The sequence below is a fragment of the Calonectris borealis genome, chromosome 3, assembly GCF_964195595.1.
Source record: "Calonectris borealis chromosome 3, bCalBor7.hap1.2, whole genome shotgun sequence".
Classification (NCBI taxonomy): domain Eukaryota; kingdom Metazoa; phylum Chordata; class Aves; order Procellariiformes; family Procellariidae; genus Calonectris; species Calonectris borealis.
Window position 1 is genome coordinate 33013334 of NC_134314.1, and position 18464 is coordinate 33031797.

Consider the following 18464-nt stretch of genomic DNA (forward strand, 5'->3'; position numbering starts at 1 on the left):
GACCATTACTCCAAGTTCCAATAGGGTCCTACGGTTGGTATTCCACTTAAAGTTTTTTTAGAGGTTGCAAGGATTTTAATTGCACTCTTCAGCTAAGGTCAGTGGAAACTACATGTATCTTTTATGAAGGAACAGATAAATTATAATTGGCAGGCTGTAGACAAAATTAACATTCTGCACAAAAAGTGATACAGAGCTGAGAACAGACTCTGCACAAATTCTTAGCTTTTAAAGATGAAGTTGGGAATACAAATTGGTAGAGAGAGCAGACAAAATTAGAAAGGAAAGTTCTCCACAAACACTTGGAAGAGTGGTTTTTAAAATGTTTGATTTAGAAGCTAAATTCCCTGGCTTTTGTTTTTTCCTTATAGTTAAATGCATAAGAGAATCAGATAAAGAAATTAACAGTATAAGGTCAAAGAAACAGAAATTAATTATTCCTTTTCTGTTGAAATTACTAAAAGGACAGAGGCAAATGTGACTTTTTAAAAGTAAGATGCACCTGGTTTCACACAGCATTTACCAATGAAATACCATTGTGTGCCCTATTTATGGTCATTAAGGATCATTTTCACGTTCTGAATAGAAACTAGTGGCCTGGTGTTTTCTTAGTGTACTTTGTTTATTTGAAAAATATATAGTTGTCTAGTTTCTGGAATGAGAGCAATTTGAAAATAGAACACCGTCACATTTAGAAGTTTAACAAGTTTTAAAAGGTTCTTATTTTATACAAAGCAGTAGTATGGAACCTGATTATATGGCCAGAAATGAACAATTAACCATAAAATATATGTGCCCTTTTATCAGTCTAATATATTATTTTGTTATCTCATCTCTTCCACTGACAGAAAACAGGCTGCAGAACTGCATCTGTCTTACAGAAAGGAAAACTTTCTTAATGACAACTTAAGAATATGACTGTTTATGTCATTGAAAGTCATTTTACTTTGTCTTTTATTTAATTGATTTTTCAGAACTTCTTTCAAATCATTAGTAACCTCTTAGATGAAGAAAACAAAGAGAAATGGGAAGATGCGCAACAGGTAAGGTTTGCATTTTGTAACTCATCAATTTAAAAAATTGGAAATTATGCATATTATAACATTCACTGTATCAGAAGCCACACATTATTTCAGTAAGTCATGACAAAGTGGAATGTATGGTTTCAAAAATCAGGTTAAACATACACCCTGCTGTAGGTGAAAGGAAATCCTAAGTGAGACAATATTTTGGAAATAACTGATCCTTTTCAAAAAGGAGTAATTCCAGGATACATTGGCTAATTCCTGAGATTAAAATTATATTAAGAATGTAAGGCATTTCTCTTGATGAAGAGATTTTCATTGCATTCCATGGGATTATTCATTATGTCTTTCCTTTTGATATTGTGATGAAATACATAAGAAAGCTGAAAAATGCTACTGAAGGCTAGCTGCAATGATGCTTTTATTAAAGAGAACACATCAGAACTCATCTAAAGAACTCATATGATGCCACCAAACAACTTACAGAAATTTAAACAGTAGACCTTTTTAAAGGGTTGTATTTAGGAAAACAGTTGTAATCCTTAAGACTGACAAATTTCAGGACTAAGTTAGATATTATGATAGCACTTTGTGAAATAGTAAAGTCTAACAATAATCATTCATTTATAATAAGAGAGTTTAAAATTCAAATGAAAACCATGGTTTTGCTTGGATATAAGTATTTCCTACATGCTTATACCAAGAACATTATAGGACAATGTTAATATTTATGTTCGTGAACATGACCATAGAACTATCAAATTTATTCAGATACAAATAACAGTGACAATGGGGATGAACAGATAATTATGTACAAAGAAAAAATTATGGAGGTAGTCAAAGACAGGGAAACATTTCTGTTTGAAAAATGATTAAACAAAGCAAGATATTTCAGTATGAAAGAGTCAACTGCACTTATAGAAGCTTTTAAAATCAGGAGTGGATTGGAGAATGTGATGCAGGAATCATTAAACTATTCACTTGTGCTTCTTGTGAAATAACTAAAGGACATCAAATAGTGGCAAATTCAGAATGAATACTAAGAGATACTTTTTCTACAGAAAGTCAGGTTGCAGAACTTCTTGCTGCTGAAAGTACACAAATTAAAAAAGTAAATAGACAAATTAATGAAAGAAAAAGTCAGTATAGGACTGTTCATGAAAAGATGAACAGTTTTTGCTTAAGGAATTTTTTTGGCAAAAATGTGCTAAAGGCTGGGCAAGAATTCCAAAAGAAGTATCACTATGTGCATGCCCCTTTATACTCTTCCTTAGACATCTGCTGTTTGCCACTGTCAAAGGCAAGAAAATGGCTTACATAGATCTTTGGTCTGCTCTTGTATGGTCATTGCCATTGTGTTATATAGATACTTGAAATTTGTTCACTTTTAATGTGGTTCTTAATAAATCACTAAGTGTTTTAAGGTCTTTTAAGCTATTTAACTTCGTTTTTGTAAGTTCATCTTTATAATATGACTCAGAAAGTGAAGATCAGGACTTTTCACTACCAATTCAAACCTTGCAGTAAACATATGATGCTGCAGCTGACACATTGTAATTTAGCTAGAAATAGTATTTTTCTTTTGTTGTTTTTCTCTTCCTCTGTGCAAGAGCCACCTACAAAAACAGACAAAGTATGTCATTTTCCTTAGTGGTGGTGGTTGGAAGCAGCAAGATCACATGCATGTGGGTAGTTTCCATAAACAGAACCAAGATTAGGGAACAAATATTAGGCAACTATTTTAGCCCCACTAGTGAATTGACAGGATACTACTCCTTATGTTATCAGCCTTGTCTTCTTCTACCTCCACCCTGCCTGCTTACCCATGCAATGTCCACCATCTGTCCCATGAAGATCAGGGGATGACAGCACCTAAGAGGAAATGGTGAGAATGTGGAAGAGGAAACAACAAATCTCCAGTTCCCTCCCCTCACTGTTGCTGGCAGAAGAAGTGGTGTTGAAAGAGGGAGAGGAGACAAGCTATTTCTACTTTTCTGTAGCTCCTTCTCTCTGCCTGGTAATTCATTGTCTCACAGACCTGAGTACAGCACTAGTAGGCAGGCAGAAACCCAAGCAAGCAGCAAGATGAGCTGAATGCAGGAGTAGCGGGGCCATAGCTGCCTGGTGAAAGAGCTAGGGAATTTACTAAGTCTTAGACTCCTGAGCTATGGCACCGGAAGAAACCATACCACTGGTCTTGTTACAGTTACAAAGGAACTATTGAAGCAAATAGCTCTTCATACCGGCTAGGAAGGGTGGGCTGGACTTCTAAGTACTCCTAAAATTCTTTGAAAAAAGAATCCTAAGATTCTATTGGAAAAAAAAAGCTTTCCTATACAAAATATTATTTTCTATCATATTTTGGATAAAACACTGAAAAGTTATGGTTAAATAGAATTGGATTTTAAAACAGAAAGAATATTATTTGAAATTACTACATCCTGTGAGAAGACTTCTTTAGTTTTTATGTCAAAATCAAGGTAGGAATTGAACTTGAAAAGAATGTTCTCAAATCATTATGTGCTGTGAATACAATCTAGTACAAACACTATTGACTCATTAAAAATAGTAAAGGTGATTCTGTTTCCAGTTCAGCCACTCAGCTGACTTTTTTTTTTGTAATGAAACATTGCAAACCAAGGGGCAGTCTAACCAACTTTTTTTGCCAGCTTACATGGTTTTCTTGAACTGCACAGCTACTGTTAACATAGCTCTTTTAGCCTGTTTTCTGGATTCTTTGATGGAAAGAAAATCTTACTCGCTGTCAGCAAATTGCTGACTTTCTATCAAGTATACAGCTGCAATGCCTCAGCACATCCTTTTTTCTAGATTAAATGCCAGCAGTTTTTACCATTAATTACAGGTTATATAGCATTCAGATAAGCAGCACTCACTTTAATACTTGCCTTTTGTTAAGAGCTGATGTAAAGCACTGCACACAGGAAACCACTTCAAGTCCACACTGCATAAGTTTATACTGGTATTTCAAAACACAGGAGCTATTCTGCATATTCTTCATCACCATCTGCTGGCATCTTATTGATTAACCAGTACTTCAGGTATATAAAGATGAAGAGTACCTCTATTACATTGACTGTTCAACAATTTCTGCTGAAGTTATTACTATAAAATTTTATGTGCAAGAACTAGGGTGAAAAAATCTTTTCACTGAAATTTATCCTTAGTACGTAATCTGTGAGTGTGTGTACTATGAATGAGATGGATGCAAAAACCACATTTACTACCTCAGTAACTCATCATTAGGAAAATGGAAGTTAAGTCTCCTTCACCTGAAGCAGAATCTGCAACGTATTAGGATCATAAATGTCACAACAAATTCTTCATAAAAATGGTATCACTTCCCTGTTTTTTATAAAAATTCATGTAGAAAACAAAGCACATTGTGAAATTCTCTATCCTGAACCAAACAGCTATGGATCTAGACAGATAAAGCAAGATGAAGAAGTAGTGCAGCATTGTTGTGGTTTAACCTGTCAGGCAGCCAAATACCAAGCCAAATACCAAGCCAGTGGGGTGGGGAGAGAATCAGAAGGGTGAGAGTGAGAAAAACTTGTTGAGATAAAGATAGTTTAATGGAACAGAAAAGGGAAAATAATAATAATAATGATAGAATATACAAAATGAGTGATGCACAATGCAATTGCTCACCACCCACGCTGACCGATAACCAAGTAGCGATCGGTACTTCCTGGATCACGCCTACCGTTCATATACCGAGCATGACGTCACATGGTATGGAATACCCCATTAGCCAGCTGGGCTGGCTGTCCTGATTATGTTCCCTCCCATCTTGTGTACCTAGCTCAGTCAGTAGGCATGGGAGCTGTCCTTGGACTGGGAGGGCACTTAGCAACAACTGAAAACATCAGTGTGTTATCAACATTCTCCTCATACTAAATCCAAAACACAGCACTAGGAAGAAATTTAACCCTATCCCAGCCGAAACCAGGACAGTATCCACCCCTTATTCTATACCATTTATGTCATGCTTAGGTCTCACATTTTTTTAATACATTTCAATTAACCACCACTATCTTTCTTTATATATGTACATATGTATATATGCACGGACAGATATCATTCCCTTGGTCTATGGACTATCCCTCTAAAATGTCCATTGAGTTCATTTAGTCCACAACTTTGGGCTCCATCTGTCATAACAGTCTTTCAGGGTAGGAGAGATGGTGTGTGGTGTTGGGCTGTTGCAACCTGAAGCCAGTTCTCATTTCAGTATTGCTGCGTTCGTCCATTTCTATCATCATTGCACGTTGCTCGGTTTCATCGGAGTTAGTTCATTCTTCATTAATCTGGGTGATTTTTACTGCTATACCATTGATAGCAACCATAGAAATAATGATAACAATATCATATAACAATTGACATCATAAAATTCAGTTCATTGGCTATTTTCACCCAAAATCAAGTCCCCTTGGGGTACACACCGGACCTCCCCATCCTTTCGCATCACCCACCAAGTGTACCCAGGTCCTTGAGCAAAAGCAATCCCACGGATGGGTTTTCCCTTGCCAGAGGCAGGAGTAACCCAGACTGTCTTCCCCAGGATAGTTCTTATGTGCACGACAGGGACTTTATCTCCATCTACAGTATGTAAGAGTTTTGATTGGGCAGGGCCAGCTCGATTAACAGATCCCCTAGTGTTGAGTAACCAGGTGGCTTTTGCTGAATGTGTATCCCAATGCTTGAATGTCCCACCACCCATTGCTCTCAGCGTAGTCTTTAGCAGTCCATTGTATCGTTCGATTTTCCCAGAGGCTGGTGCATGGTAGGGGATGTGATATGCCCACTCAATGCCATGCTCTTTAGCCCAGGTGTCTATGAGGGTGTTTCGGAAATGAGTCCTGTTGTCTGACTCAATTCTTTCTGAGGTGCCATGTCACCATAGGACTTGCTTTTCAAGGCCCAGGATGGTGTTCCTGGCAGTGGCATGGGGCACAGAGTATGTTTCCAGCCATCCGGTGGTTGCTTCCACCATGGTGAGCACATAGCTCTTGCCGTGGCGGGTTTGTGGGAGTGTGATATAATCAATCTGCCAGGCCTCCCCATATTTATATTTCAACCATCGTCCTCCATACCAAAGAGGCCTTACTCGCTTCGCTTGCTTGATTGCAGCGCATGTTTCACATTCATGGATAACCTGTGCAATAGCGTCCATGGTGAAGTCCACCCCTCGATCACGAGCCCATCTGTATGTTGCATCTCTTCCTTGATGGCCTGAGGTATCATGGGCCCACCGAGCTATAAATAATTCACCCTTATGTTGCCAGTCCAGATCCACCTGAGCCACTACAATCTTAGCAGCCTGGTCCACCTGCTGGTTGTTTTGATGTTCTTCAGTGGCCAGACTCTTGGGTACGTGAGCATCTTCGTGATGTACTTTTACAACGAGGTTCTCTACCCGGGCAGCAATATTTTGCCACAATGCGGCAGCCCAGATGGATTTACCCCTGCGCTGCCAGTTGTTCTGCTTTCACTGCTGCAACCACCCCCACAGGGCATTTGCCACCATCCATGAGTCAGTATAGAGATACAGCATTGGCTACTTTTCTCATTCAGCAATGTCTACAGCCAGCTGGATGGCTTTCACCTCAGCAAACTGGCTCGATTCACCTTCTCCTTCAGCAGTTTCTGCAACTTGGTGTATAGGACTCCATACAGCAGCTTTCCACCTCCGATGCTTTCCCACAAGACGACAGGACCCATCAGTGAACAGGGCATATTGCTTCTCATTTTCTGGTACTTTGTTATACAGTGGGGCCTCTTCAGCATGCGTCGCCTCCTCCTCTGAGAATATTCCCAAATCTTTGCCTTCTGGCCAGTTCGTGATCACCTCCAAGATTCCTGGTTGACTGGGGTTTCCTATTCGGGCCCGTTGTGTGATCAGTGCGACCCACTTACTCCACGTAGCATCAGTTGCATGATGTGTAGAGGGGACCCTCCCTTTGAACATCCAGCCCAGCACCGACAGTCGGGGTGCCAGGAGGAGCTGTGCTTCAGTACCAACCACTTCCGAAGCAGCTTGAACCCCTTCATATGCTGCCAATATCTCCTTCTCAGTTGGAGTGTAGCGGGCCTCGGATCCTCTGTATCCCCGACTCCAGAACCCTAAGGGTCGACCTCGAGTCTCCCCTGGTGCTTTCTGCCAGAGGCTCCAGGTAGGGCCATTCTCCCCAGCTGCGGTGTAGAGCACATTCTTTACATCTTGTCCTGCCCGGACTGGCCCAAGGGCTACTGCGTGAACTATCTCCCGTTTAATTTGTTCAAAGGCTTGTTGTTGCTCAGGGCCCCATTTGAAATCCTTCTTCTGTACAGGGGCAATGGATACCAGCAAGGGTTGGTCCTCTGGTTCAGCTGTAGTGCTTGTTGCTGGGGTTTGCGTAGCTGCAGTGCTTGTCATGGGGGTTGGAGTAACTGTCGTGACTGTTGCCGGGGTTTGAGTGGCTGCAGTGCCTGTGACGGGGGTTGGAGTAACTGCAGTGACTGTTGCCGGGGTTTGAGTAGCCACAATGCCTGTCGCAGGGGTTGGAGAAGCTACGGTGACTGTTGCCAGGGTTTGAGTAGCCACAGGGGTTGTCATGGGGGTTGAAGTAGCCGCAGTGCCTGTCGTGGAGGTTTGAGCAGCCACCGTGTCTGTTGCTGGGGTTGATCTCCCGCTGCCCACCGCCCACAGGACCCACCGCTCTGCCCGCCCTGACGAGGCACTGCCGTTCTCCCTCCCTCTTTTCTTGTTGCTGAGGGTTGATCTCTGGGCAGTATTCCTGAATAGTTGTTTAACCCTAAACAAGGCCTGAACCACATTCAGGAGACATAGCAATATGAACATGCTTGTTTGAACATCCCAAGGATATTCAAGATTCTCAGGGAATATTGTGGACATCTCCGTGAAGAGGATAGAAGAAAAAGGAGTTTCTGACGATATGGAAGGGAAGATGAACAAGTGGGAGAAAGTGTCCCATCCTGTCTCCCTCTTAAATTCATTCTCCAAGGAGAAAAAAGTGTAATTACGAATAGTTTCTAAGAGGTGGTTCCTGAGGTACAGAGATGACGGCAGTGCCGAGTACAGATACCAGATTAGACTTATGACCAATGATTTTATCACCTCATAAAACAGCAGCAAAATGATAATCTTGGCACAGTTCCGAACAATGACAAACAGCACAAAAGGGAACATATACTGCAAGCAAGGTATTACATGACCCTACATTGAGAGCCAGACCCACAACTTTGAGAGCCAATACATCAACATTGTGACCAATCAATATAATGAATGGTTATAACAATCTTGCCTTAACACACTTTGATCAGATCTACCGCTATCTCAATCCTTCGAGCCCCAGGCTGGGCGCCAAAAAGGACTGTCATGGTTTAACCTGGCAGGCAGCCAAATACCATGCAGCCACTCACTCACTCCCCCCGCCCGCCCAGTGGGACGGGGAGAGAATTGGAAGGGTAAGAGTGAGAAAAACTCGTGGGTTAAGATAAAGACAGTTTAATAGAACAGAAAAGGGAAAATAATAATAATAATGATAGAATATACAAAATGAGTGATGCACAATGCAATTGCTCACCACCCGCGCTGACCGATAACCAAGTAGCAATCGGTACTTCCTGGATCATGGCTACCGTTCATATACTGAGCATGACATCACATGGTATGGAATACCCCATTGGCCAGCTGGGCTGGCTGTCCTGATTATGTTCCCTCCCATCTTGTGTACCTAGCTCAGTCAGTAGGCATGGGAGCTGTCCTTGGACTGGGAGGGCACTTAGCAACAACTGAAAACATCAGTGTGTTATCAACATTCTTCTCATACTAAATCCAAAACACAGCACTAGAAAGGAATTTAACCCTATCCCAGCTGAAACCAGGACAAGCATGCTGGAATTTAGTCTCTATAGGGTTTTTTTAGAGTCTGTAGTCCTGGTAGTGGAAAGAATGGGTTGAATGTTGCTCGTAAAGTGAAATTTGAACATCTCACTGGTATGAAGAAAAAAGCACTGTGAACAGGTCATCCATTCTTCTTCTATTGCAAAATACCGTATTACTGGAAATTGTCATGTTCATAACAGGCCATAACAACCAAAAATGATTTTTTTATGTATGTGATATAAGCAGAATTTTTAAGCTTATTAATAACTCTTTTGACCTTTAATGTAGTTTTGATGATGCATCATTATTGTTGAATATAACAATTGTTAATGTTTTTGTAATCATAGTAGCTTACAGCTTTGCAAATAAATTATATTTCTTGGAAATGTCCTTACCATTTTGAAAGCCATATTGAGAGGCTGCACTGCCAATGCAAAGGCTACTGCAATTTATTTTAGTTTACTGTGTCCAGTTCTGGGCTCCCCAGTACAAGACATGGATGTAATGGAATGAGCCCAATGAAGAGCCATGAAGATGTTCAGGGGACTGGAGATCTGATATGCAAGGAGACGCTGAAAGAGCTGACGCTATTTTGCTTGGAAAAGAGAACGTTCAGTGGGGATCCAGGATGTTAAAAAATCCTGAGGGGGGCGAGTAAAGAAGACTGAGCCAAACTCTTCTTAGTGTTGTCCAGTGACAGGACAAGAAGCAAGGGGCAAAAATTAAAGTTCAGTAAATTCTATTTAAATATAAGAAAAACCTTTTCACTGTGAGAGTGATTGAATGCTAGATCATGTTGCGCAGACAGGCTTTGGGGTCTCCATCCTGGGAGATGTTCAAAATCCAACTGACTGTGGTACTGGGCAACCTGCTAGAGCTGATCTTGCTCTGAGCAAGGGGTTGAACTAGATGATTTCCAGAGGCCACTTCCAACCTCAGCTATTCTATAATTCTACTACTCCACATCAGCAATGTGTTACTGGTAGTATTACCAGTAACAATATATATTACTTAAATATTGATTAAAGTAGCAAAGGTTTATCATGCTTTAGTGGCCATTTTAAGATTTGCATTCAGCTGTTTGTGTCAATAGTTCTGAAGTTATTGAAGATATCTTCTAGAGGAAGGAAGAATATTTTAATTAGAATTATTCTGGAATATGAAGTGCTTTAACCAATAATGAAAGTAATGACCAGTAAAAATTTTTTTGTTAAGTGCAGTGACTTAGAGCAAACATTCCACAGTTCCAGTGCAAAGCTGATTTCACATGGCTTTATGGGAAGTAGTGTCTGTTCACATGAGGATCTAATGAAAAAAATGGTTGGTTTACAGTGACAGAAAATATTTGGTATTGAAACATGGGAAAAGCAGTTTGACTGTTAAGTGTCATTTCATTTGATGGCATTTAGATTTTATTTGAATTTGCTGCTGTAGAGATTTTGATATTGTAGTTAACTGCATGTCTAACCTTCCTTTGCTAGATCTATCCGGGCTCGGTGGAGTTAATGCAGGTGATTGAAGATTTTATACACATTGTTGGAATGGGAATGATGGACTTTCAGAATTCATACCTAATGACTGGAAATGTAGGTAAGAAATAGGAATTTTTTCTATCAAATTTATGATCTATTGAAAATCAGAAGTTGCAAGTATGTACTATAGAGTTGCTGCTTTATCACAATCCAGATTGGGCTGCTCCTCCTCCTCCAGATTATCTCTGTTGCTTGGTTATCTCCTCTCTGCTTTAACACACTCGGTATGCCTTACACATCGGACTTCTCCATAATCATATCTCAAGATCTAAATGCAAAGTTTCAGACTCTAAATAAAATTCAGAAAATGCGCATCAGAATACTATGAATTGTAGGTATATGATAGAGCATTTCCAGGATATACAGTGTTTCAAATGATAATTTAGAAAATCATGTTAATTAAGATAATAATTATATACTTAATAGCTTGAGAAATGTTAATTTTGTTGACATTATCTCTTTTAGTATTCTGTTCTCCCAAAGAACAGTCTTTGCACATGTTATGGTGTGATAATAATCAGCATAGACAAATAAGCAATAATTAAAAAAAAAAAATCTATAAGTTGCCAAAATAATTTACCTTATTATTTCTTACACCAGTTTTTTCTATGTGTGACAGTTTCAAAATTTTATTCAGATTTATTTTTCAAACTTTGTTTTGAGCACTGGAGAGTAATAACAAACACCAAATATGAAGATTCTTAGGAACTGAATTCACCTATTAGTAGCCATAAATGCTCGTGCAATATCACAGCATTTTATTTAAAATTCAACCAAAAAAATTAGTTTGAAAAGCTATTTTCTCATCATTTCATCTTTGCCTAGTATCTTCCTTATTCAATTAACTTTCTATAGCTGTACTTTTATAATGCCAGGAAAGCATTAAGTAGTTGTATGTAATGAACAAATTCAAAATATATGTTTTTCTGATAGTAAAACTTCTGGTGTCAATACATTCTTTCAGATTTTCAGTCTGCATCTTCCTGCATTTGTATGTCAGTCATTTCTTCAGCAAGTCATTAAAATTAGTTAGAAAATATGGTCATTTAGAAATTAGTTGGCAGAATAAAGCAGGGAAATTGTTGGGATGTCCCTATTGAAAATCTAACTTGCTGTGCAATAATAAATATTTATTATTGTTGTCCAGTTCATATTTAGACTGACAGGACTGTAAACACTAGCCCCTGTAAGGCACAGCCTTGTACTGGAGACATGTCAAAGAACTCAGCAAAAAGAACTCTAGCAGTCTTAAAATGTTTAAAACATTTCAGTAGGCAGTATGGGGATCTTTAGCTTTTAACCAGTGATTTATTATTTCTATTGTTTACTTTTTGCACTGTAGTACCACTTAAAGCTTCTTCCAGTTGTCAGTCCTTCATTATGCTAGACCCTGCACAAATTTATAAAGAAAAGACAGTATCTTTCTTGAAATGCTTGTTCCATGGCATTTTTATGACAAAATAAAAAGATAAGCTTATTTAAAGAGCACAGCCAGTGCTGCTTGGCATGTTGTATTGCATTCTGATCTGTTTGTCCTCTGAAAAATGTGAAAAAACCACTGAAAAATGTTTTAAGAAGATGCATTCAAATAATCTGTGTCTCTACATATTCATGGCTTCAAATGGGAAACAGCAACAACTTTCCAATTGAATCAGAAACCATGCTGTGCACTGGCTAGTCTAGATAACTTCATAATCTTAACAGTCTTTCTTTTGATTATCTTTCTCTTCCCACATATAAGATATTTTTAGGCACTCAGGAGTAGGTCTGTTCTTAACTATATAACCATCAAAGGAATAGAAAGAAAAGTAAAATGAATTTATATGTTTATTCTGACTACCTAGCTCTGTGCCTTGACACATTTGTGTGAGTTTATCCTCTCTTTGCTCAGTCAACCATCAAAAAAGGATAGGGTCACTGCTGTTCAACTCATTGACCAGAAACTTGAGCTCAGGTGACATGGTGAGATAGGGACTGAAGGTTGTTATCAGCAAGGAGTAATTTTTATTTTCACAAACAAGGAAGGAATATATGTGAAATAATTCAGTTTTAGTGCAGTTATCCTCAGGGGGTTGACGTAACTGTGTCTGACTGGCTATGTACTTGAAACTTAGGGAACGTTTATGTTGATCTCAACTGAGAGGAATGAACTATGCAGTTGTTGTTGTCTTGTCTTAGTATTAATTCTGCTGTACCAATAAAAGTTTAAAAATGTGTGAGGTCTTGTTTATAATTTGTAATAACATTCTTGTTATCTATGTCAGCAAACACATTCCATGCAGGAAGTAGATATGTGCAGAAAGGAGGCCCAACTTCTATAAGTTCATCTGTAAACAGGACTATCCAATAGTTATTCCATAGTTATTTACCATAAAATATTCCCTCAGCACCTTCAGATATTTTAAATGCCTTTTGCAGTGTTTTCATTTTAGAATCACTTTACAGTTCAGATATATGAGAAAAAGGATTCAGTGCTAAAGATTAACTCCTGCTTCTTGTCAGAAAAAAGATCCAGTTCTGTAGCAAATTTCACAGTATTGCACTGAGTTCTTGGTTTCCTTCTACTAATTTCTGTTTACAAGTTCATTTCTAATTGAATGGAACTATAATGGTCCATATACAATTTGAACACCTAATTGTGTTTGACAGATATGTTAATCTCTTGAGATCCTCTGCAGATGGAATTTTATTTTCTCCTCCTTTCAAGACACAGAAGCAAGTAACTGTGGCTTAACAACTTACTACACAACAGCCATGCTGCAATGACCATCCATTGCACATTCTCAGCTCACATGGGAAGTGATGAAAGTTACCTTATCTATATGGTAGGCTACACCAAGTCACATTATTATACATTTGGAAGTAGCTAAGACAGTTCATGAGGACAGTTGCCATGCCACTGTTAAACTTTTCAGTGTGGTGGCTTTTAGCTCCAATTTTTCATTGCTTCTGAACAAAACATCAGAGACTGGTTCCAAATCCAGATGATCCAATATCTGAGCTTTGGGGTTTATTTAGGCAACTCAGTCAAATAAAATGCATTTCCATTAAAGCAAGGCCCATCTCCTCTTACCTCTTCTTTCAAGGATAGAGAATATGCTATGAAAAACTTAACAAATGTAAAAGCAACAATTTGCTTTGATCATGCATGGCTGGGACAGATGGTATTTGTTTTATTTATGTGCTCTTAGTTCTATATCATATTCCTTTAAGAAATGATTAGGTGAAATAAAAGCCTTTGATAGGAGGTGGAAGTCTCCTTCCTCATCCTGCTCCTTCTTTTCTTCTTCCTCCTCCTCCACCTCCTCCTCCTCCTCAGGACCAGCTGAGCAGGCACAGGAAAAGAATAGTGAGAGAAACAAGAACTTTTGCTACCACTTAGAGTCCCTGAATTAGCTGAAAGCACAGACCCACCTGCAAGGATACAACATGCAGTGGGAGAAAAGCTTTTAAACCATATTACCATTCTGTGTTAACATTACCTTTCAGTTTTCTCTATTTTAAAAGGTGAGTTCCTGATTTTAGATCAAAGAATTAATTTTGGCTTTTAACAGCCTTTTGAACTTCTTTTGAGAGCTAGAGACCTAAGCAGATCCACCTCAGGGCTTTGGCTGATTTGGGGTCTCATCACAGTAAAACATTAAGAGTTCTGAAGAAATGTACTAAAAGGTGGCTGAACTGCTATCAAGAAATATTCAGTCTTTAATTTAAAAAAAAATTGCTAGACTGGAAGATTGGAGTGCCACAAGCATACTTGTCTTTAAAGGTATAGGTGGAATGTGGAACTAGAAATAGGGAGCAGTATTTCCTTCTGTAGTCAAATAAATTTCCTTAAGAGCAGCAGCCAAAAATGGTTAAAGGTGATTCTCTTGTCAAAAATCAAGCTTACTGCTCTTAAAAGAGATTAATGTGAACACCAAATAATCTTGAAGTGCAGTGTGTTGTCATGGATGTTATTTGGAACTGACAGAAAGTAAACAGAATTTTCAGCATGAGAAAAGCCACTTTTTGTTAATGTTAGTTTTATGAATACTGATGTTTGAGTGATTGGTAACGTTCTAAAATATGCAGATATCACAAATATATTTAGGCTAGTCAAAGAGAAAAAACTGAAGATCTCCAGGGGGTATAGCAAAATGAAAAGAAGAGGATATCCACTGGCAGATTAAATTCAGTGTTGACAGAGCATGTAAGAGGGAGTAGTTCAAACCATACATAATGTAGGAATCTAAAAGAATTAAGTAAAATCCTATGGTCACTTTGCAGCAGAGCTCAGAGAAAAGAACACCATTAGTGTGAAAAAAGAGCAGTCTAAAGAAAATACAGAACTTTTTAAATTTTCAGTAGCCATCACTTGCAATGCTCTTTTCAATTGAGATTATATGGTTGGGATTCATTTTACTTACTTTAAGCATCACAAAGTTTGCCAAAGTCACCCTAAGCTTCCTTTATAGTCAAGGGAAACTACTGTTCAGGAGAGCAATTAATACCATCTCAGACATCTAAAGTAAGGGCATGGGTTACTTTCTGGAAATTGTTCCACTGGCTATAAAGACAGCCTAGTGACTAGCTCAGGCTTGAATGATTCATGTCATCTAAAGCAAAGAGGAGTGCTACTTTGTGAGTAAATAAAACCTGTGAACACAGAGAGGTTCAGAGCTACATGATTAAAAAAAAAACACAACAAAAAAAAAAAAACCAAAAAACCCCACCAAGCCAAAAAAACAGATTGAGAACTGGAATGATTAGAATAGATATTTGAGAACAGATTGTTAAAAGGGACTAGATGTACACCACTGACAAGTGAATGAAAAGAGAAACTAGGCTGACATCTCTGTTTAATCTTGCTCACAGGAAAAACAAAGATTCTTAACTAAACTACATTAATACATTTAATTCTGAATGAGCATGAAGCCAAGGTCTTAAGAGGAATAAAATAAAAACAAGTAGATGTCTACGTGGTGAATGCAGCTAGCTATGATATTATATGAAAAAATGAAGAGGTGTGAGCCATGCTTCCATGCATAAATCAGCTCCTAACTAACAGGTCTGTTATCTCTCTACTTAAAAATGGCTACTGCGACACTGGTAGTCTGATGAGTTATCTGACCCAGTATAGTAATTAACATATAATTTTTCATTTAAGACTTCATACTGATCTACTTAGATAAGCTTTGTAAATATTGGCAGAGAACAAAGTCTGATTTCTGCTTTCACAGACAGTCTAGGATGCCATAGGGGAGAAAATTATTTTTAAATGGTGTCCATTGTCTTCTGGCTTTGCAAACTTTTTTGTTCCTCCTTCAGTCTTCCATTCCATGTTCATATCCATGAAATTTTTATCAAAAGGTTAAATAATCCTGTAAGCTTATGGAGTGTATCTTAAAATTTTCCAGTCCTAGCTAGAGATATGTAGACATGTTAGTGACCAAAGGAGCTTTCAGGAGATGTACCTACTCTAGCTATAAGACACAAGCAATGGTACACCTGCTGAGTTTGGGAATCCTAGAAAATGAGCAAGCTGGATTTCTGTCTGTTACTGTGGGTTCATTCACCTTTTCCCAAGGTAAGATTTTTTGTAAATTGTAGATGCTGTTCAAACTCTCTAGAAACCTCTCCACGTGTCATGGTTTAATCTGGCAGGCAGCCAAATACCATGCAGCTGCTCACTCAATCCTCCTGCCCCCCCAGTGGGACGGGGAGAGAATCGGAAGGGTAAGAGTGAGAAAAACTCGTGGGTTAAGATAAAGACAGTTTAATAGAACAGAAAAGGGAAAATAATAATAATAATAAATAATGATAGAATATACAAAACGAGTGATGCACAATGCAATTGCTCACCACCCGCGCTGACCGATAACCAATTAGCAATCGGTACTTCCTGGATCACGGCTACCATTCATATACCGAGCATGACGTCACATGGTATGGAATACCCCATTAGCCAGCTGGGCTGGCTGTCCTGACTATGTTCCCTCCCACCTTGTGTACCTAGCTCAGTCAGTAGGCACGGGAGCTGTCCTTGGACTGGGAGGGCACTTAGCAACAACTGAAAACATCAGTGTGTTATCAACATTCTTCTCATACTAAATCCAAAACACAGCACTAGGAAGAAATTTAACCCTATCCCAGCCAAAACCAGGATACCACGTTATATGGTTTGTTTACTTATCTTAATGGCGTCTGCCCAGTCTGCTTATCCTTTTTGTATCATAGGTAGTGATGTGTATCTTAAATGCAGCACTCGAGATCCTCTGACTCATATATCATAAATATCACACTGGCCTAAAATATACCAAGAGACTGAATTGGTTTTAACTTCTGGAAGGGTGTTTTTTCAAAAGTATTAAAGAAGACAGGAAAAAAGCCACAACATTGATATTAACTTGTCCAAAGGTGTAACAAAAATGTCTAAAATTTTCAGTCAAGAAACAATTATTTTAATAATTACATACACATATACTCAGAATTAATTTGTAAAATACTGCTTGTTCTGAGGCTGTGTAGTTCTAAAGCACAGTATTGTGAATTTTAAAGTGGATATTTGTGGTTAATAAAAATTCAGCTGGTAAAATTTCAACATTTTCTCCCAATAGAAAGAAAATTTGACCTGTCAGACAAATGAAAATGCAAATTCCATAGAATGGCCCAAAAAAGCCATTCAGATCTCTCTCCTATCTCCATCAAGTTATTCCAAAATACCTCATTGTCCTGGTTCCAGCTGGGACAGGGTTAACTTTCTTCCCAGTCGCCTGGGGGGTGTGCTGTGTTTTGGGTTCGGTGTGAAAGAAGCGTTGATGGCCCATTGATGCTTTGGCTGTTGCTGGGTGATGCTTGCACCGGGAGGGGGGAGCACAGCCGGGGTGGTGGACCCAGCTGGCCAATGGGGTATTCTATACCATGTGACATCTGCTCAGTATAAAAACCAGGTGTGTGGGGGGGCTCGCCCCCCGTTCGCGACACGCGGTCGGCGGTCGGTGAGCGGTTCTGTTGTGCATTGCCTGCTTTGTGTATTCTGTTATTGTTGTTGTTCTCACTGTTATTATTACTGTTCTACTTAGTTTTATTTCAATTATTAAACTGTTTTTATCTCAACCCGGAGCTTTCCTACTTGTGCCCTCCCAATTCTCTCCCCCATCCCACCGGGGGGGGGTGATCGAGCGGCTGCGTGGCGTTTATTTTTGCTGGCTGGGGTTAAACCACGACACTCATGTTTTCACAAAGCAAAATTTAAGGGTACAATCTTTAAAGAACCACTGTGTGGATTGCACTTACTGTTTTTAAGAAAGTGAACAGGAATCATTCCTTGTCGTGTGTCATAGTTCATGTGTAAATACCTCTGTAATGATTAATATAATTATGTTTGGTCTTGTCAAGAAAAAATTTTCACAAGGAAAAAATAAAGTGAAACTTGTGCGGTTTTACAATGAAATACATTCCTAATAAATATAAGTTCCCTTTAAATCATGGAGTATTTATCTTCTCTTCAGATTTCTACCCAGCTTTTGAGTCACTAGTAAAAAACACACCAAAGTAAGCAATTTTCTTATATTTTATTACATAATTTTGCTACATAGACTTTTGCCAGTTTCCATTGTCTAACATCCCATTTCTTCTCAAAACAGCCTAAAAGAGTCAGTGCCCATCATCTTCCCATTTCAGGCCAGGATCGGACTTTTATGATTGTGTCTATAAATATGAATCAAAAAGGACTGCATGCAGGCTATAGAACTGTCCCACAGTAGTCCATACTGTTTAATTCCTGGCACCTGCCAAAACAATGTCAAGGCATGGTTCAGGGGATAGTCCAGGTGAAAAACCAGTCCTAGTAGACATAATTAATGCTTTTCTCATTGCACTGTGGTGCATAGTTGGTCGCACTCTGTTCTTGGATAGCGAGCATGGTGGTCAGAGCAGTTATAATTTCTGCCTTCTGCCCCCTGTTCTTTTCATTCATGACTTTGGCTCCTGGTCCTAATCCTCTTTGTTTCACACTCA

At 38.8% G+C, this 18464-nt stretch overlaps 1 protein-coding gene across 1 annotated transcript in view; it reads left to right on the forward strand.

Moving 5' to 3' along the window:
• Window positions 1-18464, forward strand: part of ADGRB3 (adhesion G protein-coupled receptor B3) — a 489232-nt gene that overhangs the window by 241952 nt on the left and 228816 nt on the right. The window contains exons 11-12 of the mRNA XM_075145284.1: window positions 975-1043; window positions 10416-10524. Coding sequence (XP_075001385.1) covers window positions 975-1043; window positions 10416-10524 — 178 coding nt within the window. The remainder of the gene's footprint in view (window positions 1-974; window positions 1044-10415; window positions 10525-18464) is intronic.